This window comes from Mus caroli, chromosome 12, assembly GCF_900094665.2.
Source record: "Mus caroli chromosome 12, CAROLI_EIJ_v1.1, whole genome shotgun sequence".
NCBI classification, from domain to species: Eukaryota; Metazoa; Chordata; class Mammalia; order Rodentia; family Muridae; genus Mus; species Mus caroli.
The window spans coordinates 67,513,721-67,529,266 of record NC_034581.1 but is presented as its reverse complement, the minus strand read 5'-3'; the positions used below and the strand labels follow the sequence as shown (position 1 = coordinate 67,529,266).

Here is a 15,546-nt window from a genome sequence, read left to right as displayed (position 1 = left end):
TCTGAGGAGAAGGCAGTGGCTCTGAGGAGGAGGCAGCGGGTCTGAAGAGGCGGCCGCGCTCCACAGAGCCACGTGCCAGGGCCTGGCGCCAGGGACCAGGGCCTCCACTGAGGGGAGCGTCTGCAGAAGGGGCCATGCCCTTGAGCGGATTCCTGGCACGAATGCAGGAGCGGGGATGCGAAACCAGCTTTGGGGCGGCCGGGGCTAGGACTGAGAGCTGTGGAAAACCTTAAAAAGCAAAAGAAAACAAAACACAATGGCGCTCAATCCATACTCGTCAACCATTTCTCTAGAGCCCCTTCCACGAAGGGCTTTAAGAGTTCCCCTACAGTTGACACATACGTTTTGGAATAGATCATAAGAAATCGGGATGTCTGGGTTCTAGTCATTCAAAAACTCAATAGCAGTCACGAAGGGAAACTTCTAGAACTTTCCGTCTTGCTGAGCCCTTTGAGTAGCCACTCAGTTGTTTATCTGGGCTCTGGAAGCGCTGACTGGGAATTCAGCAGCTAATTGGAAGAGACTCCTTTTTCCCCATGTCTTAATCCACTTACATTTTCCTTTTAAGAATGCTGTATTAGAAAGGTTCTTACTTTATGTATGCTCTTTTATATATGGCTTCTGAAAGTTTTATTATTTATTTTACACAGTGTCCAAGATGAATGATAACCTGTTTGCCAGTTTGGACAGGCTTTTGTTGGAATTTGGTAGGTATAAAGTTAAAATAAAGAAGAAATAGTAATTTGTATTAACATTTGACATTTAACCATGAAGAAAAATCTCAAATGTTTATTTTTAGTTTTCCAGTATGAACAAGACATAAGTATTAAAGAAGATACGATTCAAAGAATTAATAGTAAGTAGTTTTGCATGAAATAAATATTTTAGTTTTGGTTTTATCTTATATAGAATAATGCATAATTAAACTGCTTAGGGCAACTTGTATGTGTGTGTGGGGGTCTTTCTTTTGAGTAACAATGAGCTATTTTAGGAGTGAATAATTGAAACAGTATTGCAACAATGTTTGTATTCAACATTATTTTGTAAAGAATTTCTCAGAAATAGTCCCTTACATAAGCTCAAAGACCTCTTTTTTACCTTTCAAGTAAGAGTCATTTCAAATATTGGAATTTTTTTCTAGAAATAATAAAAATCAGAGGTTGGTAAGTGGCACAATATCAGGAAGAATGATTCTGAAAAATAATAAGTAAAATAGCAGGGTAAATTAAATAAAATGGTTCCGTTCTAATTTTAGTTTTGAAAACAGAACTGTTAACTTTTTAGTGTTAGTATTCTTTAGTAGTATTATTAGTGTTCTTTAGTATTCTAAAAATGTTATTCTTCTGAAATCAAAAAGAAAATAATATATTAATAAATTATTTCAGAGCTGGAGAGATGGTTCAGTAAGTAAAAGCACTTGTTGCTCTTGTAGAAGACTCAGGTTCAGTTCCCAGCACCCACATGGTGATTCACAACTTCCTGTAGTTCCAGTTTCGAAGAATCTGACTGCCCCTTCCATGGACACTAGTGCCATGGTCACTAGGGACACACATAGTACACATGTATCCAGTCAGACATACTCATACACATGAATTTTTAAAAAAATATTCTAATGTAAAAATTGTATCTTTTATATTTAATGAGTGACAAATGTGTTGGTGTATTTAATAACTGATGTGCAATGGATGGAATTTCACATTTGTCAAAAACGCCTTTGTTAGTATTACTAATGAGTAGATGCTTACATGAATTTACAGCATTACGGGATAGATCAGCTTTAAATGCCCTCTAACCCTTATTGTAAAAGATGAAGGGTCAGGGACATTTGTTTTTAGAGTCTTCTGTTCTTTTTAGCTTCTGGATCTAGGAATCAGCCTGACTGTGGGTCTTTTGATTTTTAGTAGAAATGCCTGTCTCTCAGGTCACTCTTCCTTTGCATTTTCTGATTCTCCTCCTTTTAGGTATATTATCATATACTTTCATTTTTCTGGTATATTTCTTTATTTTAATTTATGATTTCTAGTTAAATAAAACAAACATTTCCTTTTTTCAGAATGCCTTGAAAGTATTAAAGAAAAGAAAGCAAATGTTTCTAAGCTACGTGAAGCTATAACCAAAGTAGATGAAGACATTGCTTTTTACTATAAACATAGTAAAGAAATCAAAGACAGCTGTAGTAAGTAAGTATTTGACAGAAATCAACATCCATTGATTATCATTTGATATTTTTACTCAAGGTTTTAGAGTTTATAGTATAAAAATGTTGAATTGGGACTGTAGCTCAATGGTAGAATACCTGCCTAACATGTGCAAGGCCCTGTTTTTGATTACCACAAACAAACAAGCAAAAATCCTATTTTAAAGCAACAGTGTTCTCTGTCCCCCCTTCTCTTCCTCTTTCTACCCATGTCTTCCTCTTTCTCCTCTCCCTCCCCTGGGAATTGAACCCCAGACCTTGTACATTCTTCCCTCCCACTGAACTAACCCCCAACTCCCAAGTTAGTATCCATATTAACAAATAAGTCAGATTGCCTAGTTATGTGGCATTGTAGAAGGACTTACAGAAGATTCCACAGAAAAACAGAAATGGCTCAGTGGTTAAGAGCATTGACTGCTCTCCCAGAGGTCCTGAGTTCAATTCCCAGCAACCACATGGTAGCTGGGAACCATCTGTAATGGGATCCCTCTTCCACTGTGTCTGAAGACGGTGACAGTGTACTTACATAAATAAAGTTTTAAAAAATATATTTTTAAAAAAGATCTCACTAATTCAGATCTACTTAATCTAAATACAGCATTTTGTAAACTAACAGTGTTGGCACATGCCTGTGCACTTCCTAGCACTTGTGAGATACAGATAGAAGAATCAGAGATTCAAGGTTGTCCTCGGCTACATAGAGAGTTGGAGGACAGGTTGGGATATATGAGATCCTGTCTATGTAAAATCAAATAGATGATTTTGAGCATGAGCTTGGTGTGTAAAATTGCTATTAAATAAACTTGAAGTAATTTTAATCTTTGGCTTTTCAAGTCTTAGATTTCTGTAAGAATTTAACTTAGGGAATAAAGAGGCAGTCCAGCAGTTAAGAGCACTAACTGCTCTTGCAGAGGCCTGGGGTTCAGTTCCCAGCACCCACATGGTGGAGCACAACTGGTTGTAATTCCAGTCTCAGGATTCAATGCTTTCTCTGACCTCCATAGGTACTTCATTCATTTGATACACAGATTGGCAAGCAGGCAAAACACCCATAGACATTTAAAAAAAATCAACCTAAAAATTTCAAGATAGAAGACTTCTTTTAAAAAAATGTATCTTTGGATTTATTCACTCAAATCTTTTTGATTGCAATTGAATTGAGTTTCTTGTTTAAATTTTTAACTATCGGAAAACACTAAATAAAAATAATTCTAACATCCAACATTAGGGATTTCATTAATTTAGGTACATACTTATTACTAGACATTTAACCATCAATGAAATTATGACATATATATTTGACATGGAAAGAAGTTAACAGTAATGATGACTAATACTGGAGTACTAATACAAGAACATTAATAGAATATGTAATGCAAATGCTGTAAAGGTACACAATCCAGTCTGTGCTTTTCTAGTAATGAGAACTAATTTTATTCAAAATATAATGAATATTTATATTATGAATATGTGAATGGTGATAGTGATGATAGGATATGACCTTATTTTAATGTGAACTCGTTTTCTCTAGGAAAAGAAAAATATAGATTAAATGATTATTATGTTCTTGCAAATTAATTGTGGAAATTAATATGGTGGCAGTTATCCCAAAGTAACCACACAAAGACCTTTTAATATTTCAAAGCTTAGGCTTTATCTGGGCAGACTCTCAACTAGCTCATCTAAGTTAACCCGACCACCCAGCCTACATGGCTAGCTAGACCTCCCAGACCTGTAATCCTCTGATGTCTCCTAGGGGACCACTTTCCTCCTTCTCCTTCCCAGGAAATCCTGCCTTCCATTTCCTGCCCAGCTAATTGACCATCAGCTTTTTATTAAAGCCTATCAGAGAATGCCTTAGGTAGATGTGAGGAAGGACAGAGACACAACTTCACACAGCATACCCCAGCAGAAAGACTCATTGTTCTTTAAGTGATTACATTCTTTTTTGTGCTTAAACTCATCCCATTATATTCATTTTTAAACTATCAATTTATCATTTTGAGATGGTAATCACAACTATAATTTTTTTCATAGCTGGAAGCCAACATGTGATGTTTTTCATAAACATGAAGATTATATAAAAGACCAGCTTACTGCTTACCAAGAAACCAATGAGAAAGACAAGTACAGTAATTTATATGTTGTATCAGTTCCATAAATTTGTATTATCAGCATGTTGTATAAGAATGATAATCAAAAATGTTGCAAGTTTGTATTCTGAGAGTTTTAAGTAAATGGATTCTGTGTACCATTGTTAAGTCTGCCTAATATAAATTTCCATTTAATTTTGTGTGCTTAGATATTTTCTCAGATATAAACTACTTCTCAGTAGCAACTATTGTAGCAGAATCCTTCAAATAATGATCTTTACAGTAAATCATTTAAAGGAATACTAATATGTAGAATTAACTCATGAAAATTTGGGGATATTGACCGTTTTGATAATATTAATATAATTAAGTTATCATGCAAAATAATAATATTCATCATGTCATGGTCACATATGTGTGACATATCTTGATCTCGTCTTCACCCTTTCCTCACTACCCTCCTCTACACCCTTCTCGTTCCGCAAGCTGATTTCCATTCTTCCACTAGTTCGCTCCCTCTCCTACATTTTTAAGACATTACTCTTTTCCATCTCCCTTTAAGATCTATCCTCTTCTTTCACCTCGTCCTCCTCTTTCTAGTTTTATTAGACACACACAAACACATACAGATTAAAAGATACATTCTACATATAAGAAAACATGCAATCCTTTCAAAGATGAACTCTAAAAGAAGTGGTGGTGAATGGTATGGATTTAGACTTACTGCCATTAGAATTCATGAAAATGTACAAGGTAGTTTGAATGCGAATGGCCCCCACAGGCTTATGTTTGAATACTGTAGACTGTTTGGGAAGGATTAGGAGCTGTAGCCTTTGCCAGAGGAGGTGTGTCACTAGGGGTGGGCTTTGAGGTTTCAAAAACCCATACCATTCCCACTTAGCTTTCTCTCTCTGTCTTGTGCTTGTGGATGAGATGTGTAAGCTCTCAGCTACTTCTCCAGGACCTTGCTTTGCTGGTTGTTTCCGTAATGGTCATGGACTATAACCTGGAACTGTAAGTCCCCTATAAATTCTTTCTTCTATAAGTTGCCTTGGTTATAGTGTCTTTTCAAAGCAATAGAAAAGTTACTAAGAGGAGGAAGCTAAAGTATATATATCATCTGAAGGGAGAAAATGGAAAAGGAAGACTATTAAGCTATCATTTATGGACACTGCTTTATTCCCCAGAGAATTTGAAATGATTTATAGGACAATACATGGCTTTTAGAATCAAGGCTTCCAGGTAATAAGAATAATGTCATGCATATCTTTTAAGTATAGGTGTAGATTAGACTTTGAAATTTGTAATAGTCAAGGCATTATAGAAATGTGATTAGGTTGGGACTCACACCATTTATTTAAAAATCAGTTAATTTGCTTAAGATAAGTAGATTTTCTTGATGCTTCAAAGAAATTTCTTTCCTGGGTCTTCAAAAAGAAGAAATACAGAATAGAATAATTAAAATTATGTGTGAGTGCGCATGAATGTGTGCTTATGCCAATGTAATTTATTGTCATTTAAGATGGTTAAAATGAATGTATTATTTGTTTGTTTAATGTGTATGAGTATTTTGCCTACATATATGTCTGTGTTCCTGGTGTCCCTGGAGGCTCAAATCTCCCAGAGTTGGGATTATAGAGAGTTGTGAAGTATCATGTGGGTCCTGGGAATTGAACCTGGATCCTTTGGAAGAACAGCAGATCTCTTAACTGCTGAGCTATCTCTGTAGCCCTCATTCAAGTGGGTTGTTTGTTTGTTTTTTTAAGAAAAATGTTTCTATGAGAAGCTAAAGCAAATCAATCTATATATACATACATATGTGTATGTATGTACATATAGTGTTTACTTTAGATAACTTCTCAAGCTAAACAGATGTACTTTAGTGGAAACAGTTGTTTTCTAAACCAGTCGCATAGATCATTTGAATTGATGACTCAAAATCAGACATTTAAAAAAGAAATAATGTCATGTGCTAGCCATTTTGCCTTCCTTCTTCACCTTCTTCATTTTGCCTTCTTCCTTCATTTTCCAGACATGGTTTCACTATGTATTGTCAACTAGCTTTCAGCTTGCTAAAGCCTATCGTTGCTTCAAACTTTAAGTCCTTTACTGTCAGTCTACTGATTGCTTACCTCTAATCTCCTATTCTTGTCCAAGCATTCATGAAAACTAATATTGCGGGGCTGGTGAGATGGCTCAGTGGGTAAGAGCACCCGACTGCTCTTCCGAAGGTCCAGAGTTCAAATCCCAGCAACCACATGGTGGCTCAAATAAATAAATCTTTAAAAAAAAAAAAAAAAAAGAAAACTAATATTGCTACTAATAGGTGAGATAATAATGATTCTTCTTGGATGATAACTTAGGGAAGTTATGTGGTTGATCAAACTATTATATGGAGTATATTAGAAGTATATGTGGTCATACACACATTATTAATGAGATGGATATATGCTAATCTCATATGGTATGTTAGCTTTCTTAGAGGTATCCTCTTTCTTAAAAGTATCCCCTAAGACTATTTTCCCAAGTTACTACAAGTGGTAAGTGATTAACTAGCAAGTACACAGTTTGAAAAGGAGCTTACTTATGGGCTCAATTTCAGTATCTTGGTAGTAGTGTCTATGGACATGACAGGAAACCACAGTTATAAACAGCAGCTATGGTTGTCTGCACACTACTGAGCCAATCAATGTTCTAGCATGGTTAGAAGGGATTTCATTAGCCCCATCCACAACTGAGAAGCTATGGATAGTTTATGGCTTCTATGGGTAAGGAGCGTCAGTTTTCTTTAAGTGTGTAGCTTCTGGTAGATTGACCATGCTCCAATGGATGCCCCCACACCCAGAAATTCATGGATAGCACAAATTGGTGTTGATGGGCTAGTAATTCACAAAAAGAAGACACAAAGTTGGAGGTAGTGAGAAGGTGGTAGATCTGTGCGCCGTTCAAGGCTAATAAGATGCATTGCATTAAATTCTCAAAGAATGGCATTAAAATGGCAGGGATGGATGATAAATTGAAGAGAATTAAGGAGTGCGGTGACTAACTCAGGTAATAAAACAGGTTTGGTGGAAGAGTCAAGTAGAGTTTGAAGAAGAGAGTATTGAAAGAAGTAAAGATGAGTAAATGCCATTTGTGCTTAATGGGATAGGCTTAATAAGTGATATTTTCTTAAGTTTGTAGATTTCTACATACTTTCTTTTAATTTTAACAGAAAAATGTATCATGATTATATATGTCAGTATGAAGATGTTTTGAAACAATACCAACTAAAATACTCAGAAACACGTTTTTCATGTAAATATTATGAGAAGAAAAAAGAACATGAAGAAATTAAAAATAGAGTGTTGGCATGTACTGAACAACTACAATTGAATGAAACTATTCTTATGAAATTTCTAGGTATTAACATTTTTATCATACACTCTTTGGTTACAGCATTTTTATACTGAAAAGAATATAATCATTCTCAATTACATATTTGCTTTACAGTGCCTGCTCCTTTCCCATCTCTGACTAAATGGACATTATACGTGTATCCACAGCAGGTTTCACTTATCATTTTCTTAGATAAGTATAATTTATGATTTTAATTGTTAATGTGTTTTCATGTGGAAAGTCTCTTTTCCGTTAAAGTCAGATTTTTAGAGATTACTTTAAACGTCTTCTGGGGTTAGTTTTCATATATGCCTATGTGATCAGAAGCAAGCAGTTTAAGAGAAAATGAAATAGTATAGGCATCTGGCTTTAAAGTGGCTATCAAATTATGAAAAATCTTATCTTTTAAAACATTCCAGATGAATTGATTATTAAATATTCTTTAGGATAGAACAGAGTAAGAAAGTGTGTCATAAGTATTCATTTTGAAATGTATTGAATAATTGAAGAGAGTAGGCAGTAGAGGCATTAAAAGAATGGCTTAGGATGGAATGGGAACAAAACAAATGCATGGATAAAGAAGACTTCACAAACAGAAAGAACTTACAGCTTAGCATGGGAAATAGACACAGAAATAAATCTGATAAGTGCTAGTATAATAGATAAGTAATTCTTAAATGGTTTAAGTCTCACCTGTTTGTCAGAGAGATCTTCTGATGAACTTAAAACTTTAATCTTCTTTCAACCTTTAGAATCCTTATATGCTTTCTTAGCAGATTATAATTCCACCGTTTGTGAAGTCTTCTTTATCCATGCATTTTGTTCCCATTCCGTCCTAAGCCATTCTTTAAATGCCTCTACTGCTTGCTTTCTTCATATTTTGGTTTTAGACTATTTTTTATTTGATATGCATTAAATTCTCAGTGGTAAGGGGCAGAGATTGGTAGGTACTTTAAGATAGATACAGCCAGAGTTTAAGGCGTTGGATATGATTTGGGATGACACACAAAGTTTGAATGACAAAGAGAAGTAGATGGTGGTAGGAAGAGTCGAAAATTAGGGATTAAGTATGTGTAAAACTTGAAATACTTTTAGTAATGATGCTTGATAGAAAATTCACCGGATGCTTTGTGTTGTAGCATGCAAATCATATATGTTATAAGGCAAGATAGGAAAGGAATAATAAAATTTCTCAAGAATTTTATTCACAGCTTATTATTCTACTCAGGTCTTAGTTCCCCTAAATGGATTGTACAATAACTTAGGAAATTGCATTATTTAATAACAGCATAGGATGTCTATTAATAACTAAGAACTAGCCGGGCGTGGTGGCGCACGCCTTTAATCCCAGCACTCGGGAGGCAGAGGCAGGCAGATTTCTGAGTTCAAGGCCAGCCTGGTCTACAAAGTAAGTTCCAGGACAGCCAAGGCTACACAGAGAAACCCTGTCTCAAAAAACCAAAAATAAAAAAAACAAAAAAACCAACAAACAAAAAAACCCAAAAACCTAAGAACTACTCTATAAATGTAAATCCAGTTAAAGCAGGATATCTAGATGGATGCTCTTTTCTGTTATACAGGATATATTAATGAACATTTTGGATAAACAAAAGATAAATTGAGTGGATTTTTAATGTCTGGAATAAATAAATGATAAAAATTTAATTTTTCTTGAGATTATTATTGTTTTATTAGTTATGCCAAATGACAGGATGAACTTGCATAGAAAAACTCAAAATGCTACCTTATAAAAATATTTTATTGAAAGAAAAAATTGTAATAAGTATTCTTTAAAAAAATGTTATTTTTTTAAGTTCATATACATTTTTTAAGTAATATACTAAGGTAAACTAATTATATTAGTCATATTTTTGTTTTTAGATACCAATTATTAATATTGCTTATGTAGAACATACATGTAATTGGTAAATATTAACTATTGGTAAATATAAAATTTAATTCATGCCTGTTCCTTAACATAAAAAGAGTTAATTTGAGATACAGAACACAAGATATTCTTAAATGTGCCAACAATTTTATCAAAAGATCGTTTGAATTGGAAAAAGAAGCAGATGATGTGGAAATAGAAATTAATTCTTTAAATAAGGTATATATTTTATGTTTTAATATATTGTTAGTATATGAATACGATATTAGTCTATAGTCTTAAAAGAGTTTTTTTTTAAGATTTATTTATTTATTTATTTATTTAATGCATGAGTGCTCCATCTGCATGCCAGAAGAGGGCATCAGGTCACATTATAGATGGTTATGAGCCACCATATCGTTGCTGCGAATTGAAATCATGACCTCTGGAAGAGCAGACAGTGTTCTTGACTCCTGAGCCATCTCTCAAACTTAGAAGAACTGTTTTTAAAGACAGTTTAAAAATGGAGAAAGGCTTTTTTTTTTTTTTTTTTTTTGCCTCAGTGAAGACAAATGTATTTCAGGTTCTGAAATATTTAACTATTTGGGTAATAGTTTGTAGTTATTTGAGGTCTGAGGAAAGAAGATAAAGAAAGAACAAGATTTAAGTTAGTCCTAAGATTCGATTTATTTGTTTGTTGAAGGATCAAACATAGGCAACTGTGCTTGTTAGACAAATGCATCACTGAGTACACCCTCAGCCAGACATTAAAGAACAACAGTGTCTTTGAAAGAGGGAACAACATAGTATATAGCTTAGGGATTTAATCTGGAAAAAGTTATAGTTTGTAATATTTAGAAAGCTAGTATAAAAATAACTTAGTTTTTAGGATTTTCTGGAATATATTTTAGTATAATTCCTTGAGTTGTGGGTTTTTTTTAATTAAGAAGTTAGGTATTATATTTGTATGAATGTTTTTTCCTGCATGTATATGCACTAAATGAGTGCCTGGTGCCTGTGGAGGTAAGAAAAAGCCATCAGATTCCCTAGGACTGGAGTTATAGATGGTTGTAAGTCACCATGTGAGTACTGGGAACTGAACCTGAGTCCCCTGTAAGAGCAGCAAGTGCACTTGACCTTAGCCATCTCTCCAACCATGGCATGGCAGTTTTTGGTAAATACTACCAAAAATAAAAATCTAACTTTATAGAAAAATTATATTAGTTAAGAGAAATATATATCTGACTGCTCTAAAGGTATCGTGTATGTGTGTGTGTGTGTGTGTGTGTGTGTGTACATTGAGGCCAGAGTTCAGCATTGGTATCTTCCTCAATTCTGTCTCTTCTATCTCCACCTTCCCAGTACTGGGTTTACAGGCTCATACCCTTGTACCTGGCTTGTATGTGGGTCCTGGACTTCTGAGGTGAAGTCCTTATGCTTTCAGAACAAGCACCTGACCCACTAAGTTATCTCTCCTTAAATGCCAGGCAATGCCTCTACCATAGTCTTCTAAGTGCTAAGGATTGAAAGTGTGACTATCGAGCCAGGCGGTGGTGGCACACGCCTTTAATCCCAGTACTCAGGAGGCAGAGGCAGGTGGATTTCTGGGTTTGAGCCAGCCTGGTCTACAGAGTGAGTTCCAGGACAGCCAGGGCTACACAGAGAAACCCTGTCTCGAAAAAACAAAAGCAAAAACAAAAAGAAAGTGTGACTATCATGAACTAAGTATTTTGTTGTTCTTATTTTTCTTTTTAGCAGATGGCAAGACTTTTTGAAAATAAAACATTTTCAGAAGCTCTAGACGAAAAGAACAAAAATACAGAAAAGAGAAAAGAATTTGAAGAGAGGTATAGGTAAACTTTAAAACTGAATTTTATGCTAACAGATATTCTGCATCTAAAATTTTTGAGTCTGTCCCTGACATATTTTTATGCATGGCTTTTCTATTAATTTTATGAAAATATTATTTTGAAATGTTATGAATTATTATCCCAAACTGCTTGTTGCTTAAGAAGACCAAAGATCCACATAGTAAAAACAAGGCTGACAGCAGCACATCTGTTGTAGAACTTATCAGAGTGTAAAATCTATCCACTTTCTGTGGTAGTACCACGGCAGTTACAAACCAGGTTCAACAAGAGGAGTGTCACGTGACGAGTGACCAGTGTGACTGGTTCTACCCTTACCACAGAGGAAGATGAGACTCTTCTGAGTCTATTCATGATGTATATTTTCATTTATCCTTGTGGAGAGAACACAAAGCATCCCTGAAGCATTAAAACATTGATTTTTACCTATATGGTGGGAGAGAAAAGTACATGGATTCCTGTTCCTGGCTTTAATCAGCTTTCTCCTTTTGGTTTCTTCATATAACCTATGTTTATTTATTTATTTGTTTGTTTCAAGACAGGGTTTGTCTAAGTAGCCTTGGCCATCCTGGAACTTGTGTAGGTTAGGCTGGCCTCAAGCTTACAGAGATATCTACCTCTGCCTCCCAAGTGCTGGGATTAAGAACATGTGCTACCACTACCCAGCTTTTTGTTTGTTCTTAAGTTTCACAGACTCTATTATTACCTTTTCCTATTTTTCCCAACATAATCTCCTCCTAAGTTAATTTCTCTCATCCTACTTTCTTGGAACTATTATATTGATGTATCCACTACTACATATTACCTCATGACACAGGATCATTAATTTTATGAAGAAATTTATTGGAAGGTCTTCCCAATTAATTTCATATATGTATGTTTTTATTTTATGGATACTTGAGTATTACAAAACTTTGTATATTATAAGGAACTTATATAACTAGCCAATTTTTAGTCACTATTTATCATTCATGTTTTTGCTTTCCACTATTTGTTACCCAGTGGTGATCTAAAAATATCACATGTAAATTCCAGAAATAAACAAACTGAACACCATTCTGAACTGATCTACATTCATGCTGTTCCTTCCCACATAAAATGTGAATCATTCCTTTGCCCAGTGAATCAGTGTTATATATACTCTTGGTTGCTTCGTATCCATCTCAGTTATCATATCAACTGTGCTGATACCATATTGCCTATGCTCAGGGTAACCTTTATTTTTAAAATGGCTTGTACATATAAGAGTAGCAATGCTGGACTATGGAGAAGACTCAGCGGTTAAGGGCACTGACTGCTCTTCCAGATGTCCCGGGTTCAAATCCCAGCACCCACATAGCAGCTCACAACTATCTGTAACAAGATCTAACATTCTCACATAGACATACATGCAGGCAAAACACCAATGTACATAAAGGAAAAGTACATTTTTTTTTAAAGATTAAAAAAAAAAAAAAGGAGTAGCAATGCTTGCAATTGTGATATGCCAGAGAGATGCTATAAAGGGTTTTCTTTAAGAAATAGTTCTTGAGCTGGGCGTGGTGGTACACACCTTTAATCCCAGCACTTGGGAGGCAGAGGCAGGTGGATTTCTGAGTTCGAGGCCAGCCTGGTCTGCAGAGTGAGTTCCAGGACAGCCAGGGCTACACAGAAAAACCCTGTCTTGAAAAACCAAAAAAAAAAAAAAGAGTTCTTAACTCACAGAAAACAACGATTTACTTTGGTTAAGATCTGTGATGCCAAATTTATCTGTGAAACTGTAGAAGGAAGAAATAAATGTCACTGTTACTGTCATACCTTAATGCAGAAGTTAGGGAAAGCATGTAATAAGTGCTTATTTATAGTGGAAAAGACATTTAGTATGTGTATGCTTCTGTATATGGGAAAAGATAAAATGTACATAAACTTTCATGTTTAGGCATCCATTGAAGATTGGCAATCATAGACTGTATCTTCTGTTCACAAAATAAGATAATGTATTTATGACAGTGTTTATACTCATTTAATTTAGAAAAAAATCAGTGAAGTTATTCTTACAGTAAAAAGGTTAAAAGACACATTTACCTTTTGACTATAATATTGCTTTAATAATTTTTGTATTCATGATAGTTGATTTGCTTCTAAATAAACCTTTTAAAATTTGAAATACTCTGAAATCTAGAACACATTATTTGTAGTAAAAGTGTTTAAAAGGGTTTTTATCTTTGTAAAGTGGTTATGTGTCAAAGGAAGGGTGTGGTAAGCTGAGAAGAGCATTGGGCTTGATCAGGACAGTGCTGGTACTACTTATTACCAAGTGATTGATTAATAGTGATTAAATCTGAAATGCTCTGTAAACCTAGTATCATGACTGCAAAAATGAAGATGTTTAACAGTATAATATCGCTTCTGAGTTTAAATTTTAATCTTTACTCAGCTAATAGTGAGTGTAAATTCTTCTCTTCAGAATTTTTGAAAATGATGAGCAAGTATCGAACAGAAGCTCTCAAAATAGCCCGTTGTTACTGCCATGTGAGTCTCAGAAATTTGTAAGAAATATGAATTCTTCAGAAGCAAGAATTACAGGTACAGAATCTGTTTCTCATTCAGAAACTTCATTTTTTTTCTTGACAGAGAGGAAATAAACGGTAATTTTAGCTATCACTTAATGTAAGCAAGGACAAAAATACTGAAGACCTGTAGACATGGGAAGGTACCACTTTAACTTTGAGAACAGACAAGATATGACTTGCACACCATCCTTTCTTTTCCATTTTTGAGGAAATCAATTTGGTAATATTTTTTAAGTCTTCTAGTCTTGTAGTACACAGCAGATGAGGATGACCAGCTCTGTATTAAAGCCTAGCCATTCTATTTATAGTGCTGGTCATTGAAATGGCTCAGTCACGTTTCATTCAAGAGTCTGCAGATTAATCACATTGAATACGTTGACTACACTATTTTAATTTTTTCTTCATTAATATTACTACTATGACTTTTTTAGTAATCCATTTTAAGAGAGTAGTTTGTCACTTGGCCATCTTGCCATTTCACATTCATGATATGTAATAACTAGTGTATAGTAGTGAATTAAAAATGTTTGAAAATTCTCATATTTTAGGTTAAATCCTCTTATAAACTTGATTTTTTTTTAGAGTATAAATTGTGATCAAATGGTTGGAGAAATGAGGGCTGAAGCTGGCTTTACAGCTCAGTGGCAGAGTGTGAACTTAGCATACATGAGGCAATGAGTTTCAGATATTGTTTGGTTTTAGCTTCAGAATTAATTTGAAATAATACATTTAATCTAGATAAAAAAGAAGAAAGTTCAGCCAATCAGTCAAAGTTTGTTAGAAGTGATGTGAGACAAAAAGAAAATGATCCACAGGTATGTATTTCTGTTTTCAATAGCATAGATAGCTTGCCTAAGCAAGATAATACATGTAGGTAGGACACAACCTCTGTATCCATGCATATTAAATTAGCCACTACTATTACTTCAGAGTCTAAAACATTTAAGAGTTTCAATGTGGACAGGCGATGGTGGCTTTTAATCCCAGCACTTGGAAGGCAGAGGCAGGTAAATTTCTTGAGTTCAAGGCCAGCCTGGTTTATAGCGTGAGTTTCAGAACAGGCAGGGCTACAAAGAGAAACCCTATCCAAAAAAAGAAAAAAGAAAAAAAAAAAGGAAAGAGAAAAAAAAGTGTCAATATGGCATTCAGTATAAACTTCCCCTTTTGGCTAAATACTGTACAAAATATTTCTTTTTAAATATTCAGTCTGATAGCATACCAAAACTTTTGAGAAATATCTGCTAAACCCTTTATTAATCACAGGACTGTCTTAGTCAGGGTTTCTATTCCTGCACAAACATCATGACCAAGAAACAAGTAGGGGAGGAAAGGGTTTATTTAGCTTACACTTCCACACAGCTGTTCATCACCAAGGAAGTCAGGACTGGAACTCAAGCAGGTCAGGAAGCAGGAGCTGATGCAGAGGCCATGGAGGGGGATGTTCTTTACTGGCTTGCTTCCCCTGGCTTGGTCAGCCTGCTCTCTTATAGAAGAGAGATGGTCCCACCCACAAGGGGCCTTTCCCCCTTGATCACTAATTGAGAAAATGCCTTACAGCTGGATCTCATGGAGGCATTTCCCCAACTGAAGC

The 15,546-nt window shown here is 34.9% G+C and overlaps 1 protein-coding gene across 1 annotated transcript in view; it reads left to right on the top strand.

Annotated features, from left to right (window-relative positions):
* Positions 1–646: 646 nt before the first annotated feature.
* Positions 647–15,546, top strand: part of C12H14orf39 (chromosome 12 C14orf39 homolog) — a 36,272-nt gene continuing 21,372 nt past the window's right edge. The window contains exons 1-10 of the mRNA XM_021179190.1: positions 647–707; positions 800–856; positions 2,054–2,180; positions 4,235–4,324; positions 7,505–7,692; positions 7,783–7,825; positions 9,655–9,775; positions 11,294–11,382; positions 13,850–13,968; positions 14,694–14,770. Of these exons, the coding sequence (XP_021034849.1) occupies positions 659–707; positions 800–856; positions 2,054–2,180; positions 4,235–4,324; positions 7,505–7,692; positions 7,783–7,825; positions 9,655–9,775; positions 11,294–11,382; positions 13,850–13,968; positions 14,694–14,770 (960 nt within the window). The 5' untranslated portion in view covers positions 647–658. The remainder of the gene's footprint in view (positions 708–799; positions 857–2,053; positions 2,181–4,234; positions 4,325–7,504; positions 7,693–7,782; positions 7,826–9,654; positions 9,776–11,293; positions 11,383–13,849; positions 13,969–14,693; positions 14,771–15,546) is intronic.